The sequence below is a fragment of the Alligator sinensis genome, unplaced genomic scaffold, assembly GCF_000455745.1.
Source record: "Alligator sinensis unplaced genomic scaffold, ASM45574v1 scaffold1245_1, whole genome shotgun sequence".
Classification (NCBI taxonomy): domain Eukaryota; kingdom Metazoa; phylum Chordata; order Crocodylia; family Alligatoridae; genus Alligator; species Alligator sinensis.
This window is the reverse complement of record NW_005843077.1, coordinates 296,835-315,495: the sequence shown is the minus strand read 5'-3', so window position 1 is coordinate 315,495 and position 18,661 is coordinate 296,835. Positions and strand designations below refer to the sequence as shown.

General features: G+C 48.3%; 1 protein-coding gene and 1 long non-coding RNA gene across 2 annotated transcripts in view; one reads left to right on the top strand and one right to left on the bottom strand.

The window, feature by feature from the left end:
• The first annotated feature begins 1,671 nt into the window (after positions 1-1,671).
• Positions 1,672-7,472, top strand: LOC112548286. The gene is made up of 2 exons (XM_025193606.1): positions 1,672-3,205; positions 3,698-7,472. Exons 1-2 carry the CDS (start codon positions 3,143-3,145, stop codon positions 5,003-5,005), a joined length of 1,371 nt encoding a protein of 456 aa, XP_025049391.1. The 5' UTR covers positions 1,672-3,142; the 3' UTR covers positions 5,006-7,472.
• The window catches only part of LOC112548288, a 34,714-nt gene continuing 21,021 nt past the window's right edge, over positions 4,969-18,661 (bottom strand). The window contains exon 5 of the long non-coding RNA XR_003092104.1: positions 4,969-5,036. This is a non-coding gene — a long non-coding RNA (uncharacterized LOC112548288). The remainder of the gene's footprint in view (positions 5,037-18,661) is intronic.

Below are 18,661 nucleotides of genomic sequence, written 5' to 3'. Positions count from 1 at the left end.
GACCATTTTTTCTAAGGCAAAAGCAATGTGTATCTAAAATGCGTATTCTTCCCCAAGGCTGGTGGGTCTCCATCTCATTCATCCTACGAAGAGTCATCAGCTGCCTGCTAAAAGCACCATGAGGTTCCTGACTGTTGTTTTGTGTCTACTTGTTTTGAAAACAAAAAGGGTGGGGAGTGGCGGGAAGAAGTCCTGAATCTGTAAAACTTCCTTCTTTCTTTGGTCATTTCGCTTTCATTTAGAAACACAGGAGGTACATAAAATGAACAAGACATAAAAGCTACATTCTTTTATTGTTATTTTTCAATCCTTAAAATAATTAAGTACTCTTTCACTCCCCCTCCATGACCTCCCCATCTGCCTTGCCCCACCCTGCCCCACCCCACTCATTTTATCCATTGAGGCCAGAAATGCATGTATCTAAAACTAACACTTAAGGTTTCTGGAAATGATGGGATGTGGGGAGGGAAAGGGGAAAAGAAATGGTGAAAATCTGTCTATACCAGTGGTCCTCAACCTTTTTAGACTCCAGACACCCCTCCATAACATTCTGGAATTTAGTGGCACCCTATTTAAGGACTGATTTATTTCTTACAGTGTGTAGCATGTTCTAGCCAAGGACAGCCCCTTGTCTTGGCTTCTCAAGGTACCCTTCCTTCTTTGTCTCACCTGCCATACCTTGATGAATATCATAGTGCTCAGGAAGGCTGTCTAAGGGTCTTGACGTGAACCTCAGTTCACCTTTTCACAGTTTTTTGTGCTTGGCAGACACAAGTCTTGCTCCTCAGGTACCAAATTGTCTTAGGTGTGTTATTCATTGTCTCCAGCTCCCTCATAGCCATACCCATGCCACGTGGGTGCCACTTGGTTGTTGTCCACCTTCCTGTACAGGCTTCAGTGTTCTTGGCCTTAGTCCACTACATACGCTGTCTGTAGGTCTCTAACTTGGGCCCACATGCTCTGGCCTGGTATCTCAGCCTCAGCTTCTCTCTGTCTTGGGGGCTCAGGCCTCTTGGTCCTCTCAGTCACAGCCTATCCCTGCCTCACTCTCCAGAGTCAGGCTCTGGCTTTCTCAGCTTTACCCCACCTCTGTCTCATTCTCAGGGTTCAAGCTCTGGCGCTCTTATCATCGGCCAACCCCTGGATCCCTAGGTCCTTCCTTATTTCATCCCCTCTTAGGTTCCAACTTCACTGGCTAGGGCTTTAGTTCTCTCAGCTTTGGCTCAGGGTTCAAAACCTAATCACTTCTCAGGCACCCCTGTGTGACCTACCCATCCCTATAGCCACAAGTCATTCCTCTGAGTTTTACTGCAATACAGATGTAGGCAAACTGATCCCAACAAAGCACCCAGGGCTGTCTTCTGGCCATCATACTGCATCAAAGCCACCTTCTCTGCATGAAGGGAAGGGGTTGAACTATCTGGCCAGGAGATGTAAAATTAATCTTTTTCCTCTATAAGACCCACCCCATCTGCCTCCACCCACACCCCCAAAACCGTTTAACAGTGACAGACTCATTTACAAGGAAGTTTAAAGTACATTCAAATGAGGAACTGGTCATGTCTGCTGAACTCAATTTCTGTCTTCCCTGACCTGTTACCCCTGGAGACATGTAAGAGAGCACTGAAAGTTTGGGAACTTGTGTGGACTTGTCTTGTTGGATCTGGTTCTGTTCACGGTGAGCAAACACTTCTTACTTTGAATTTCTGCTCCAATGTATAATTCTTCTATAAAAGATGAGGGTGGGGATTAATGTGGTTTTAGTTACTAAAAAGCCTGTAAAACCTGGCCACGACTTGTACATGAAAACAGGAGAAGGTGCAGCATGCCCTGGGCACAGGGCTTGGCCAGAAAATGATGGCCAAGGGTCCTGCTGACAGCTGGCAGTAGTTTTGGACCTGCAGAGAAGGTAATTCTCAAAACTGGGACTAAACTGAGGGGATGATTGTAGGGCAGAGGCAGAGGGGGAGCTGCCCAGTGTCATTTGTAATCCTTAGTGGCATTTTCTGAACTGTGCTAGAAGTGTGTTTATTGTAGTGTTTACTAATTATTAAAAAAAAAAACAACAAAAACAGTTTTGACACCTTTGATGCCTCAGTGTCTTTCAGAACTAGAAGCCCTGACATACTGCAGGCCAGGTCTCTGCCAAGGTTAGAATTTTTTAGGCAGGTCTGAGGAAGATGAGATACAACACTTGACTGTACCATGGATCCATGGGTGTGTGCTGAAGACAAGGTGGAGCTGCAGGGCTTTAGGGGGAATTCCAGCTGAGATCATGCCCCTTCCCCAACTCCTTAGAGTCCATGCCAATGTGCATCTTGCACTGTCCCTACAGAAAGAATCATGTGTTCTTCTTGCATTGCCACCAGACTGCTCTGCTAGGCCAGTGCACAGGCAGCCAGAAAGGTGGCTGGGTGTGTGGTCCTGATATACCTTTGCCCAAGGCCTCGCCACCACTGTAGAGCCATGGTTGGAGTAATGGGGTGGGAGGGCATGCCTGCACCTTGGCATGCTCTAGCCAGATAAACTTGCCACTGGCTTCTGCTTATGTGGAGTACATCTGAGAATATGCTTGCTTGGGACTATCCATTTGCAGTGGCTTTGGAAGCTGACCTAAGTCCCTGCTGGCCCCAGCTGACATTAGCCTCTGCTGATGAGAACCATAGTAGCCTATTGGGAGAAAAGCAGGTAAAGGTGTCTGGAAAAAGTGGCCAGGGGCCTTATAAGCCTAGACCTGTGGAAGGAGCCTGGGATTGGTTCCTGCCAGGCTCAGGAAAGTAGCTATGCAGGGCTTTTGAGACTGAAGATAAGAGCTTTATGTTGCACGATTTGTTCATATTCCTGTTTAAAAGTCATGAGGCATGGGAGTGGCTGAAAGGGCAGAAAGCGGCCACAGTGAGCACCTAGGGCAGCTACTGAAGCTGTACTGATTTGCCTTCTGAGGACTGCAGACTGCAAGGAAGGGCAGCCTGGACTCTGCAGAGGCCACAACCAGGCTGTGCTGAGAGGCCAAGGAGTGAAGCAGACCGCAACAAGGGTGGGGCTGGGCACACAACCTCTTTCGGGAACATGGCCAAGGAAGACAGAGGGAGAGAAAGAGGAACAGAGATCTCTTAAGCAGATTAGGAGTTTCCACCTAGCAATGTACTTAATCAAGAAATCAAGAATCAAGAAAGCTGGAAGAGTGCACCACATGCCCAGAGAGGTAAGCAGCCCAGAGCAGGGTACCAGGGGGTGTCAGACTGCCTGAGGCACTCCAGGGTCGCTATATATTGGCTAGATTTTGCCCTCAAAGTGGTGCTGGTAAGCACTCAGTTCCATGAGCTCTCCTGTCACTCAACAGGAGTACTTGCATGAACACTGGGGCTGTGCAAGGCTTCGGACCGTGCTTCTGATCCACAGAAGCTTCGGACGCTTTGGCATCTAAAGCAGCATGTCCGGATCAAAGTGCTGGCTTCTTTAGGCTGGCATCCAAAGCAGCCTGGTCCAAAGCCAGGTCAAATAGCTGCCTAGCCTAATGAGCACATGCTGACTGGGGTGAGCAGTGATTGGCATTGTAGCCCAGAGAGTTTTGGCACACTGGAAGTGAGAGGTGCCATCCTTAGCAGGACAGGATGGTGTGAAAGAGGAGGCCTGATGTTGCATGTTAATTTTCCACATATTTCCTCATTGAGCTTTCGGTTTTGCATTTGCAAAGAACTCACCAAGGTCTGTGATGGATCTGGAGAAGAAGACTGAACCCCTTCTAGACAGAGATGCTAGGGAGGCCAGCTCTTCCCAGTCCACCATGGCAGGAATCACAGGATATCAAGAAACACAGACACCCCTTGAAGTGCCAGCCCTGACAGCCCACGAGACTCACCACATCTTCATCAGTTACAGCAGCATGGACTCAGCCTGGGCCCGGGGACTGATTCAGAAGCTGGAGGCCACCCTTCCTGAGCTGAAGGTGTGTTTCCATGAGCGGGACTTCATGCCTACCAAAACCTTAAGTGAGAACATGGTTGAGTCCATCCAGAGAAGCCAGAAGATCCTCTTAGTCCTGAGCCCGGACTTTGTCCAGAGCAGGTGGTGCTTGCTGGTGGCCAACCTGTCCATCTTCCGAGACTGCATTGAAAGGAAGCCTGTGATCCCCGTCATGCTGCAGACCTGCTCTGTCCCACTGCACCTCACCCACCTGACCTGCCTTGACACCAGTGACGTGCATTTCTTTGTCAAAGTCAGCAAGGTGATCTGCACTCCCAATCACCAGATGCAGAATGCTACCATGGTGCCTTACAACCCCCCATCCCTCTACAACGGCAAAGCCCTGTTGACCTTATGTGCAGTAAATGAGCATATCCTATTGAAACGGTCAGGGGGTATATTCAGTGACGTGGTCCCTGATCAGCTGAGCATGGTGAGTGATGATCCTGAGTTGTACAGGACAGCCATCCAGATGATTAATAAGGTTTCCTCTAGGACGGTCCCTTGTTCTCCTGCCATCTGTTTTTTTGTCTTTTGGACCTGTCTTTTTGCAACCTTAATATATACTTATTTCTTGGCCCTAGAACATTTGGACCCAGAAAACGAATTGTTTATGTGGGTGTATGAGTGCACTGGGTATATGTTGCTCGCCCTGGTCCTAGTCACAACTGTTGCACTTGTCAGCTGCATTTACCACTACAACGTTAAATTACCTAATGTGAAACTCCTGGAGATGTCCCAAGTTGCCGGCTTGGCCAGCTGCCTGCTGCAGAAGAACTCCCTACTGATGGGGTGTGCGTCCCGCGTGGAACTCCACTTTGTCTACATCTCCCTGGAGGGGTGTAGGAAGGAGTTTGCTGACACCTTCGGGGAGAGCAGCCCCTGTGCTGAAAAGATGTTCCAAAGAGCCCTGCATTATTTCTCCTCTGATTATGCCTGCTTTGTAGCCAAGAAGTATTTCCTCTTCTCCCAGGCAGAGGCCATGCCAGGGCACTGGGATAAAGGGCCTTGTTTTGCCAGTTTGTTTCTCACTGCGTGAGGGAAGGGTCCTGGTGCTGGAATGCTTCTCACTGAGAAAGGAGAATGAGAGAGAGCTAGGATTTGATTCAATACGGAGATACAGACACTGAACAGGAATTGTGTTCTGGTCCTGGTTACTTAAATACCTACCCCCTTATTTGTTAAGGATGAAATAGAAGAGGAAGAAAATCTCCTCTTTTCACACCAAGGGAAGAATATGCCTGAGGTCAAGCCCCAGAACTCCAGACAACCTTCCTGCTATATCTTCAGGTGTCAGTGTGGGTTTTTGATTTGTCTAACTGAAACGCCACAATGACAGGTGCAGATTCTGGAGGTAGCTTTAAGTGTAAGTTATAGATATATGCCTGCAGTTGTATGGGCTGAATGCTGAAAATATAATCAATATGTGGTAGCCTGGGAAATTAAAGCAAAATTTGCAGGTCAAGGCCACCAAGATTGGGCTAGACCATATGCAGATAATAGCTTTTTTGTAAAGTGCTAATAGTAGTTAAGTATAACAATTGCAGTAACTAGTGTAAACTTTTGATAAGAATGATATGTAGCCAGCTAGAATTCTATTAAAATGATAGTGTGTTCTGGTTGAGTGGATATGGTAAAGAGGAAATGTGTATGTCCCTATTGACAGCCTTGACCATTTTTCAAGGGGCCTCAGTTACACTATGGTAGGGTGACTGAAGTGGAGGACCTCAGGTCTTTTTTTCTGAATGCCTGAAGCGTGAACATTTGTGGACCTGACAGCTAGTCTGGTCTGAAAAGGTCAACTTAGAGCAAAAGTCCTGAAGGGAGGCATATTATAAATGCTTTCATAATAATCCAAATATAGTTTATCATAGCGTTAGCTTGAAATTATTGCCAGTAATAACTGAAGTTATCAACTATGTAAGATGTAGTTTTGCTATAATGAATATATTTGAGTTAAGTTTTTCGAATAAGGTACAAAATCAAAGCAGCCTTCTTAGTGAAAATCATGAACCCAGGTGAAATCAAAACAAGACAGGGACAAGCAGCATTGCAGGATAGTGAAGAACAGCAGTGTAATTTTCACAAAGACATAAATCTCAACTCCTTGACAACTACTAGTCTATATTAACGCTCCCTGCCTCAAAAAAAACAAACAAACCCAACCCCTTGATTCTATCCAGTTCCTCAAGTTTCAGTTAAACAAAGACATTGGAATAATCCAATTAGAGATATTTAATCAGAACAAGCCATACATAAATATATGGCGTATAGTCCAGGGAAACAGAAGAATTCCAAAAATTCAAGACAACCTGCCAGTCTAACTCCTATCCTGAACCTCCCCTCCTGAATATCCCCAGATGGTATAGGTGAGAATTTGCATTGTGCTCTTGTATGTTGCTAGACACAACTGTGATAATATTTATTCTTGTGCTTTGGGGTGTAAAGAATAAAAAGGTTGGGCTGTAACGTGTCTCTTGTGTCTTTTTTATAACTTGTGTGGTAGTAACAACCTATCTGCTAAAAAGGGCTGGGGAACCATCGGGAAAAATAATAATTAACAGAAGTGAAACTACCTGAATCTTATATTTAAGAAAGATAAACATTAAGGGAATTGAAACCACTCCTTAATTCTGTTCCTAAGCGTGCATAGGGGTCCTATCCATAAATGGGCTGTAGCCTTATCTCTCTAAAGGTGAAATATTCAGATTATGCTAATATATGGTGAGGTGTGGCTGTCTTTCTCCAGAGCCCCTCAGTGCAAGGATTAGTCCCTATGTGGGTGGGCATTCCAGGAACAGGTGAAGGTGTGTGACCATGACCCCAGCCTCATAGCATCAGCCAATGGAGCCACCAAGGACAAGGGGTTGGGGCACACCCCACACTGCGTCCATCTAAAGGTGTTCACTGTCTATTCACATCAGATAAATAAAAACCTATATAGTGGGGAAGGAGTAAATGACCAGGTTTGACATTCAGTTGTGGGGACAGGGAGAAGTATTCATGTACTCTCGGCTCTCTTCCCATGCCTGCATCTCTCCACCAAGACCCCTGAAGAGAAAAGATACTTGGGTACTAGTTTTTTGGCATATGCTTTTGAATGGGAAACAGGTAGGCTGGTGTTGTTCCTGGGGTACAGCCATAGGGCAGAAACTACTTAGGGAAGGGAGGGAGATCCTCATATACCAGTCACAACCACCTGGGATACCAGTACTAAATTATTGGTAGTGGAAGACCACATATTGGTCATTTCTTAGGGAAATGCTGTCCTCTTTGCTGAACAGGATCCTAGTAATCCAGCTTGTATCTTCATATCATTTGTGCTTCCAAACCAGTGCATGGCTTAGAGTTATAAGCTGTCTATAAATTTCCCAGCAGTCTGTAGGAAAAAAAAAAGAAGCTAAAAACAATTGTCCTTAAAAAAACACCTTGAGCTGTCCATAAAATAACAACACCCCTGCCCCCACTACCACCACCCAAACTAGGAAACAGTGGCTGTGTCTATACGATGAACTGATTGCACAGTACAGGCAGTCCTCAGACTTACGACACAATTGGTTCCTGAAAACCATGTCTTAAGTCAAAACATAACTCAGAGCCGATTTTCCCATATGAAACAATGTTATAAATGGGAGATTGGTTCCTGAACCAAGGCCCAATACCCTATTTTCACCAAAAATAACCCAGAATTTTGTACTCAATCAATTATAGATGAGTAATATTCACCCAAGGAACCTTGTCTGCCTATATCCTTAGACCAACACGGCTACAACCTAAACCCCTGCATAGCTACATTAATGTATTTATATTGTAAATAGCAATCACACTGATTTGGAAGGACTTCTTTGAGGAGACTTTGCTGGACTTTTTGAAGGGTTCTTGGCTGGAGTCTTCTCAGGAGTCTTGGCTGCAGGTTTTTCTGGAGTCTTGTCTGCTTTCTTAAAGAAAGTGTTCAAGGAAATTTGGACAGATGTTCTCCAGGGAGATGAGTGACGCAGCAAACTTGTTCACTGGTATGGCTTGGCATCAGATCAAATGTTGTAAAGTCAAAACTGACATCAGAAAGTTGAAACAGGGTGTCAATTTGTAAACGTTGTAAGTGCAAAATGTTGTAACTCGAAACGTTGTAAGTCGAGGACTGCCTGTATAAGCTTTAGGACAAAGCGCCCCTACCACCATTTTCAAGTATGAGGCTGCTGATACCCAAAACGCTGAGGTGCTTTAATTAGAACAGTTCTCAGACCCACTCTAATTAAAGTGCGGCCCCCGACCCTGCCTCAGAGCATTTGTAACAGTGCCCAGAGTCACTATGTGGCTCTGATTGTATCTCAATAACTTGTCTGTTTCAAAAACTGGCTCCTTTTCTTCATACTCCTCTCCCTTCTATCGCTGGGTCATCTCTGACTTGAGAGTAAGAAAGGCTAATGGCAATCATAAAAGCCCTTCTTGTTAAATTGTATCAGAAAACAGTTGTGTTTAGGTTTTCCAGGCAGTTGTGAAATGGGCTCATTGCCAGGCTTCCTGACAAAAAGCTGGGCCTGGCAAAGATGAACAGGCAAAGACGCCTCCAACCCTCCAGGTGGGGAAGCAGGCCAAACTCAAAACCCAGCACCCATGTACCCTCTGCCCATGTCTCACATACCCCCACGGGTACGTGTACCACGGGTTGAGAAACACTGCTCTACAGCATGCAGTTTTCTGTGGCTCCCTGCTACTTCATTCTGTGCAGAATGTACTTATATAAATAAGAACTGACATGGGCCACCTTTTTTCTGATTGACACCTGTCCGCTTTTCCTTCAGATCTCCCCTTGAACAAACACATCTATGGGGCCAGCCAGCTTCTGGCCTCCCTCAGAAGTGTGAATGAAAATAGATGCTTGAAAGTGTAATGTTTCCCACTGCCCAGCCCTCCCCGCCTGCTGAGGTCCCCCCCTAAAAACACACTGTGGATTTTGGGAGGCACAGAAAGGATGTTACATTTTCTCATTCTTGGTGGGTGATGTGGGCTCAAACACTCTCAGCCTAGGACAGGACCAGAACTCAGGCCTCTCACTTCCTGGGTAAGTGCTCTGACCAATAGAGACCTCGCATTGGCAAGGTCAACCAGCGGTTACGGAGCTGATGTCGCCAGGCAGGCCTCGGGTTCCTGGAAAACGACCCACACATTCATACAGGGGACTTGCTTGGGTGGGATGGGCTACACCTCTCTCCTAAAGGCAAGCGTGTCTTCTCTTCCAGGTTGCCTGATCTCGTGTTGCGTGCTTTAAACTAACTTCGCTGGGGGATGGGGCCACAGGAAGACGTGAAGACACCTCCCAACCAAGGCAGGTGACATACACAAGAAGTACCCAGGTAAGCAGCAGGGGTCCAGATAGTCCTGAGAATTGGGGAGTGGCATATGCACCAATTCAAGGCCTTAAATGCTTCTATACTAATGCTCATAGTATAGGGAATAAGCAGGAGGAACTCGCCCTCTGGATAGCTAGTTCAAACCCAGACATAGTGTGGCTCACAGAAACCTGGTGGGATTCATCTCACGACTGGGAGGTAAACATTAGGGGCTACAGACTATACAGGTGGGATAGAGCGGGGAGGAAAGGCGGGGGTGTGGCGCTCTATGTCAAAGAGCAATACATGTCCTCAGCTAGCAGGATGGGGTCAGACGAGGGGCAGGCTGAAGTGCTCTGGGTCAGAATACAGGGGGTCGTGGGGAAAGGGACTCAATGGTGGGGGTCTACTACAGACCTCCCAACCAAGGCGAAGAGCTGGACTGCAAATTCTTGGGTCAGCTTGCAGAGGCACTTACGGCAAGGGATGTAGTTGTCATGGGTGATCTAAATTACCCAGACATCTGCTGGGAGGAGCAGCCAGCCAGGTCTGACCACTTACGGAGGTTCCTGGCTAAGATACAGGACCTCCACTTAATCCAAGAGGTGCATTGTCCTACCAGGGGGAATGCCCTGCTGGACATGGTCCTGGCCAGAGGCGACGACCTGGTGAGGGGACTCCAGGTCCTCGACCACCTGGGAGACAGTGATCATCGCCTACTGGAATTCACCATCCAGCGCAGGTGTCAAGGGCCTGCAGCAAGGCAGTAGCCCTTGACTTCAAGAGGGCCAACTTCAATAAATTGAGCAGATTAGTGGGGGAGGCACTAGGGTCCGAGAGAGTAGGGGAACTGGGTGCCCAAGATGAGTGGTTGTTCCTTAAGGAGATGATACTCAGCGCCCAAGGGGTGACAATCCCAACAAGAAGCAAAGGGGCAAGAGTGCCCCCACCTGGCTCACCAAGGGCATTCGTGAATGCCTGATTGCCAAAAAGGAGGCATACACCCAGTGGAAAGGAGAGGCTATCACCAAATAGGAGTATACCTCCACTGCTCGGGTCTGTAAGGGGGCTGTTAGGAAAGCTAAGGCAGATAAGGAACTAGGGCTAGGATCAAGGATAACAAAAAGTCCTTTTTTAAATACATAGGGAGAATGAAGAAGGCCCCGGATAATGTGGGGCCCCTGCAGGATATGCTTGGCAATCTGGTGGTCACACCAGAGGAGAAAGCAGACCTCTTTAACAATTTCTTTGCCTCTATTTTCTTGTGCAGGGACCGGGACTCCCCCACCGAGATTCAGGATAGACTCAGGAGAGAGTCGCCAAGCCTAGGGTCAGGGAGGACAGAGTTAGGGAACTTCTGGAGGGGTTGGATGTGCTCAAATCAGCAGGTCCACATGCTCTCCACCCCATGGTGTTGAGGGAATTGGCAGAGGTTATCGCGGGGCTCCTGGCATGGCTTTACGAGCACTTCTGGTGCTCTGGCCAGGTGCTGAATGACTGGAAGAGGGCCAATGTGGTCCCCATCTTTAAAAAAAGGGAAGAGGGAGGACCTGGGCAACTATAGGCCCATTAGTCTTGCTTCGATCCTGGAGAAGCTCTTTGAGAAGATTATCAAGGAGCACATCTGTGAAGGGCCAGAAGCAGGGATGATGCTCAGGGGCAACCAGCATGGTTTCATTAGGGGCAGGTCCTGTCAGACCAACCCAATTGCCTTCTACGATCAGGTCACAAAATCATTGGACGCAGGTTTTGCGGTGGATGTAGTCTTTCTGGACTTTAGGAAGGCCTTTGACACTGTCTCCCACCCCATTCTCATTAAAAAGCTAGGTGACTGCGACATCAATGCCTACACAGTCAGATGGATAGCAAATTGGCTGCGGGGTTCCACTCAGAGAGTGGTGGTGGACGGGTCATTTTCAACCTGGAGGGAAGTGGGCAGTGGGGTCCCCCAGGTCTTGGCCCTTGGGCCCACACTGTTCAATTTCTTTATTAGCGGGGACGACGGGGTGAAGAGCATCCTATTTAAATTCGCAGACAACACCAAGATTTGGGGTGAGGTGGGCATGCTAGAAGGGAAGGACAGATTACAGCAGGACCTAGACAGGTTACAGGGGTGGGCAAATGAAAATAGGATGGGATTCAATACTGACAAGTGCAGGGTGCTGCACTTGGCCAGTAGGAACCAGCAGCATACCTATAGGCTGGGGAACTGCCTTCTTGAAAGCATGGTGGCAGAAAGAGATCTTGGAGTCATTATTGACTCCAAGATGAATATGGACCGACAATGTGAGAACACGGTCAGTAGGGCTAACCGTACCTTGTCCTGCATCCACAGATGCATTACAAGCAGGGCCAAGGAGGTGATCCTCCCCCTCTATGTGACACTGGTCAGGCCGCAGCTGGAGTAGTGCGTCCAGTTCTGGGCACCACACTTCAGGAGGGATGTGGACAGCATTGAGAGGGTCCAAAAGAGGACCACTAGCATGATCCGGGGACAGCAGGGCAGACCCTATGAGGAGAGGCTACGGGACCTTAACCTGTTCAGTCTTCGCAAGAGAAGGCTTGGGGGAGGGGACCTGGTGGCCGTCTATATACTTACTAGGGGGGACCAGCGGGGTTTGGGAGAGACCTTGTTCTCTGGAATGCCTTCCAGAGTAACAAGGAATAACGGTCATAAGTTGCTAGAGAGTAGGTTCAGCCTAGATATCAGGAGGTACTACTTTAGTCAGGGTGGCTAGGATCTGGAACCAACTTCCAAGGGAAGTGGTGATGGCTCCTACCCTGGGGGTCTTTACGGGGAGGCTTGACGTTTACCTGGCTGGGGTCATCTGAGCTCAGTTTTCCCTCCTGCCCACAGCAGGGGGTCGGACTAGAAGATCTACAAGGTCCCTTCCGACCCTACATCTATGAAACTATGAATAGTGGGCCAAAAGTGGGCACGCCCTTCTCCCTCCCTCAGGGAGCTCCATGTGCCACTTCAAGCATCTCTCAGTCACTAGGTTTATTCTGTCTCCCTCTAAGGAACTGAGGATATATGCAGAGATTATGCTTCAGTTGGACAGAGTTGGATCCAAACTGAATCGAGGTGGAATTAGGTACTGAGGAAGCCTTTGCAAGTTTGCTTCTGAACATAGGCCGAGTGCATAGGCACCCCAAAACCCATGCTGCTTTTCACCTCTTGTGCATGTAAGAAGACTTCAGTGCCTAAGTGTGATTCTGCCCCACCCTGCTGGATTTTCTGAAGAGCTGTTAATGCAAAAGATGAATGGGTCCTCCTTCTCCTGACTGCTTTTTATGACTCGCTTTTAAGGTTGAGATGATCATGATGTATTATAAAAGGAGTTCAGGAAGCTGAGGCACATGGAATTGACTTGTGCTTCAGCACATAAGTCCACTTAGCCCAATAGGTGGAATAGGATCTGCCCCTTATGGTTTTCATTTACTATGTATAGATTTTTTGTTATAGCACTTTTTCTTCTAGCACTGGATCCTTTCATACATGTGCTATAATTGTGGGATATAGTAACCAAGCTTTAAACCTCTTACATACTCTGACCAAGTCATAACTAGATAGTACTGTGCCCTGGGCAGGAGCAGTGGCAAGAGGTTCACTGCAGGGGGCGGGTTCAATTTGTTTTGTGTGTTTTCTGCCAACCCATGTATTGAGCAGCCATTTAAACCAAAATTTTCAACAGCCAAAAAAAATGAAGCGAAATTTCCTTTTACAGCAGCAAACCCTCCAGGTGTTACTCTGACACCATGTACAACTGCTGCTACTCTTCCCTCCCTGCTGCCAAAACAGGAACAGGACCTGAAGCCTGGAAGGTGCAAGGTATGGAAGGAGGTGTACTCTGCTAGCTCCGTGCCAGCACACACCCTGTAGGCAGCATCTGAGCATACTCTGCATGCCAACCCATTGTTGTGCTAGGCAAGCATGTCAAATTCATGTGGTCCTTTGGCCTGGATGAGCAGCAGGAGTCCAGTCTGCAGGCCAGATCACAGTCACCTCCTGTCCCCAACCTGTGGTGATGTGAGGGGGTGCATGGGGGTGCAACCCCCCCCCCCCCCCCCCCCCCACCCGGCGGGCCCCCCCCCCCCCCCCCCCCCCCCCCAACAGCAGTGGTCCCTGCTTAAGCACAGGCAGGGGGGCAGGCAAGAGTGCTGAGGCCCGCCCTGAAAGTACCAGCCGGGGACTGGGGACGCCAGGAGAAGTGATGCCCACGATCCTCCCACAGTCGATGTGATCGGCCGCGGGGGGACCCCCTCCCCCCCGGGTGCCGACTTGCCACTGGGGAGGCAAGTGCTCCGCGACTCAGAAGGCACCAGTCACCCATGTTCCCAGCTTCCCTGATTCAGCACAGGCAACATCGTTCTGGGCCAGCCTGGAATGCTGTCCTGACCATGTGCAGTCGGTGGTGCAGCCCTGGCAAGCACTGCAGGCAGAGTATGTCCCGGGCACCAAGTATAAGGATGGCCCATTGCAACAAAAGGGGCTGCACCAGGGACTGGATTATGGGGCTTTGCAGGCCAGATCCAGCCCACAGGCGATATGTTTGATACCCATGAACTCCTGCACTCTGAGCTAGGCACAACGTCACTCTCAGGATGCTATTGTGACTAGATATAGGCAGCATACTTTATGCCTGAGGTGCTGCCTCCCCTGATATGTGCTCCTCTGGACCCACTGAAGATCTGAAAGCCTGAGCAGTATTCTTAGCTGAGCCAGTATGCCATCTTATGTCCATGATTCTAAATGACTAAGCCATTCACCTCATCCAGTATAAGTGCCTCACTAGTGCAAGAGGAATGGAAACTATAGCTGTATTATCTATCTGTTCTTTGAGGTCATGGCACAGATTCTAGTGCACCGATGCCACCCCTAAGTGGATTGGGAATATGACCATATTCCATCCTGCTTAACTGCCTGAAAAAAAGTGTCAACTCTGTCACTCGAGGAACTTGTCATCCTTTTATCCTTAAGACTAAGTCACAAAAAAACAGTGAGGAGGAGCACAAAGACTTCCCTACCTTTTGTGTCAACTGTTTTTCAAGGACTCAACTAGGATGGACTACGATCACACGTAGGCACCTAACAGGTGGAATAGGATCAGGCACAAAATGCCCAGTTAAATAGTCAAAGAGCAGTATTGTACACCTGCCTAGCTCTACCTGCTGCTTCTCAGATCCTCACAAAACCAACAAGGGCAACAACTCATATGCTGTGGAAATATTTGGTCTAAGTGAATGGTGAATAGGACCCAGATGCAACTCTCCTTACAGTGGCTAACTAGCCAACTTCTTGTGGTAAGTGAAATTTTGAGCTGTTTATGCAGTATGCAGGTCTTACTCCCCCTACTACTCACCTTGCCCTCTCAGAGAATGGTCAGGAGGACCCGCTCCTGCCACTTACACTTTCTTGCACTCCCTTTTCAAGAGGTATGTAAAATCTGTAAGTCCCTGAAGTGTTACAGAAAAAAAAATTTAGAACTGTTTAACCCTGGAGAAGGTGAGGTCCTGTGATATAAGCTAAGAGCCTAGTGTTATGCTGGGTTGTGGGTGGCTAGGTTTGGGGGTCACCTAGGGTCTGAAGAAGCAACTATGATCCAAGAGGAGTGTGCAGACTCTGAGTGTAGGGGAGTCAGGAACCCAGAAAATCCAACTAGAGAACTTAGTAAGAGATCCAGAGGTTCAGGAAGAGCACAGGATCAGGAGGACAGCTGGGTCAGGTCTCCAGGGGATCAAACGAGAGGCAGGTTTGGGAGACAAAGGGTCAGGCCAAATCCAGGTTCCATGGGCAAACCAAGTTGGGTAGCCAGAGAATTCATCTCTGGCTGTGTCCAGGGTCTGGAACAGACTCCCTCCAGAGGTGGTGCAAGCACCTACTCTCGACTCTTTAAAAAAAAAAGCATGTTTTTTCTGGCTGGGATCACTTGACCCCGGCTGACTCCCTGCCTATGGCGGGGGAGCTGGACTTGATGATCTCATGAGGTCCCTTCCAGCCCCTACTGTCTATGAATCTATGAAATCTATGAAATCATCAAAAAGCCAGTAGAGGCACAAGCCAAGAGTGAGGCAGCCTGAGTACAAAGTTAACATTGTTGCCCAGATACTTCCTGCTCTGGAGTTTTATAGGAAGGGGTAAACGGTTAACCGACCCTGGCTGGCCACTTTGGTGGCAAGGTGTGAACAGGCAGCTAGGCCCACATCTGACCACCCATATTCACCCCAATACTCAGCTCAGCAAATGACAGATGGGGGTGTATGGCTATGCCAGGCAAGGTGAGGCTCCAGGTTCAGGGTCACTAAGTTGTTCTTAGTCTTCTAGGGCAACAGGGGCAGAAAAAGCTTCACTTCATTTTCACTGACTCCAGTTAGGAGCAACATTCAGCATTTCAGAAATGACCCACCATAAAAAGGAAGGGAGTTGTTTGTTTTGGGTTTTTTAATGCATATGCTTTTACAGGTTTGTAAATATTATTTCCCCAATGGGCCATAAAAAGCAAAGGGGAAAATTTGCTATTTAGGCCTGAATCCAAACTAAGATTGAAGTGTGAATCGTATCACAAGGGTAGTCCTGAAATATCCATAAAATTGCTGTCTGCACAGCTCCCAGGTCAGATCTTGAGAATACAACCCACATGAGGACAGAGACAGCAGGCTTGAGAGAAAACACTTGATCTCTAGCCCCTAGCTTATAACAATGGGCTCCTGGCATTACAGAGCATGCAGCAGAATTTGATGTAGACGCTTATAATCAAACATCAGTATTCTGACTCCCTTATGAAGAGGTCATGTTATATTTTGAACCCCAAACTATATCTATACAGAGATACAGTAGGGTCCTGATATTAGGTCCATCCATATTTAAGCATCTGCCTGATTTTCAGGAGTGCTAGGCACCTGGCAGCTCCCCTATCCTCACTGGCAGCACTTTTACAGAAGCAGTAGCATCATTTGGGCTGGACGAAGTTCTGTGGCCTTGCCCACAAAGTCAGGAGTGTTGCTACTACACCCTTTTGTCCAGCAATTCCCACAAACTGACTAGAAAACACCTACTGGAAAAAGATTATAGTCACGGCAAGACAGTTATAAGCCAATCTTTATTCCATTACTTGAAATAATAAAGCATTTTTAAAAACCACAGAAACATAAACCGAGACAAAAATAAGCATATAATTTCATGTTAACTTATGTATACCCATGTCCTGGAACACAACAGTACATTTGTCCTTTTTACTACACGCACCCTTTTCAGATCTAAATGTTTTCCCCCCTAGAGGATTATTAGAAAAAGCTAGCTCTCTGATCATCTTCTGTGTCACATAGTTTCATAGTTGGTAGGGTCAGAAGGGACCTGAGCAGATCATCAAGTCCGACCCCCTGCCATGGCAGGGAAGAGTGCTGGGGTCAGACGACCCCGGCAAGGTGATTATCTAACCTCCTTTTGAAGACCCCCAGGGTAGGAGCCAGCACCACTTCCCTTGGAAGTTGGTTCCAGATCCTAGCCGCCCTGACTGTGAAGTAGTGCCTCCAGATATCTAGCCTGAATCTACTCTCCATCAACTTATGGCCATTATTCCTTGTTACTCCCTGTAGTGCTCGGGGGAGCAGGGACTCTCCCAGTGCCTGCTGGTCCCCCTTGGTCAGTTTATAGGCAGTCACCAGATCACCTCTCAGCCTTCTCTTGTGGAGGCTGAGCAGGTTCAAGTCCTGTAGCCTCTCCTTGTAGGGCCTGCCTTGCTGCCCCCTGATCATGCGAGTGACCCCCCTCTAGACCCTCTCGATGCTGTCCGTGTGGCAGGTCACCTCCGTTTCTCCCCAAAAACTCTGCTCTGTGACAGTTTGGTTCAAATGGGCCCTGCAGAGGGTACAAACCTTACCCTACCTCTTTAGGTAACCTGAGCTGGGTACATTCCTGAGGGAGGGGGGAAACCTTCTCCCTCTGCCCACGTGACTGGCATCACATACCTGCGTGAGGGGCTTGGACTCCCTGGGAAGCTAGGAACTACCAGTCTGCCCAGCAATTAGTGATGCATTTCAAATTGGTTGGCTGACACCCAACAGGTGCTGGCCTCCATTAGACGAGGTAAACGAGGTCAAAAGGGCTATATAAGTTAAGGACTGCCCAGGAGGAAGAGGCAGCAGCCATGAGGAAGACTCAGAGAGAGAAGAGCTGGACCATCTGGAACTTGCTCTCTCTCTCAAAACTCATGATCAAGGAACTGCCTGCCTCCAGAGGGAATCTCCACCTGCCTCTGGAGGCTACTTGTAAGTAAGCTACCTGAGATCTAACTAGATATATAGCTTGCAGTAACTCAGATGCGTGATCAAAGGCTACCCAGCCATGCCAGTTTGCTCTATGGGATTTCTCTGATATTGGTCTACCCTGTACCCTATTCCAAACCTACCCCTTGTAACCAATAAAGTTCTCCTTTGTACCTAGCATGGGAGTGGGTCTAGATTATGTCTTGGGGTCCCCTTGGTTCAGCTGACTAAGGGAGACCATTACTTGTGCTTCTGACTGAGAGAAGCACCCCCAAGTGCCTGAAGTGGGTCAAGTACCCTTGAGGGCTACTAGGCCTGTGTTTCCCAGGGTGCACAGAGCCAGAATCAAGCCCATCCCTGGGTGGTGGCAGTTACCCCCAGGCTAGCAGGTGTGCTCCAGGAAGGGGTGCGGTTAGCCTTCCTGACTGCGTCCCCACATTGTCGGCCCATATTCATCTTGGAGTCAATAACTCCGAGATCTTTTTCTGCCTCTGTGCTGACGAGAAGGGAGCTCCCCAGCCTGTAGGTATGCTGCTAGTTCTTCCTCCCCAGGTGCAGTACCTTGCCCTTGTCTGTATTGAAACCCATCCTGTTCTCATCCACCCGGCCCTGTAACCTGTCCAGATCTGATTGCAGCCTGTCGCTCTTCTCTAGTGTGCCCACTTCTCCCCACATCTTAGTGTCTGCAAATCTGAACAAGGTGCTTTTTACCCCCTCATCCAAGTCATTGATGAAAAGGTTGAACAGTGCAGGCCCAAGGACTGAGCCCTGGGAAACCCCACTACCCACATCCCTCCAGGTCAAAAATGACCTGTCCACCACCACTCTCTGGGTGCAGCTCTCCAGGCAATTAGCGACCCATCTGACCGTGTAGGCATCGACACCAAAGTCGCCTAGTTTTTTAATGAGAATGGGTGAGATACAGTGTCAAAGGACTTCCTAAAGTCCAGAAAGACTACACTCAACGCGTCACCTGTGTCTAAGGCTTTTGTGACCTGGTTGTAGAAGGCCACCAGGTTTCATAGTTGGTAGGGGCAGAAGGGACCGGAGCAGATCATCTAGTCTGACCCCCCGCCATGGGCAGGAAAGAATGCTGGGGG

Coding starts and splice junctions, on each gene's coding strand:
- LOC112548286 (XM_025193606.1), top strand. CDS start 3,143: ATGTACTTAATCAAGAAATCAAGAATCAAGAAAGCTGGAAGAGTGCAC. Junction 3,206..3,697: donor TGCACCACATGCCCAGAGAG/GTAAGCAGCCCA, acceptor GCATTTGCAAAG/AACTCACCAAGGTCTGTGAT.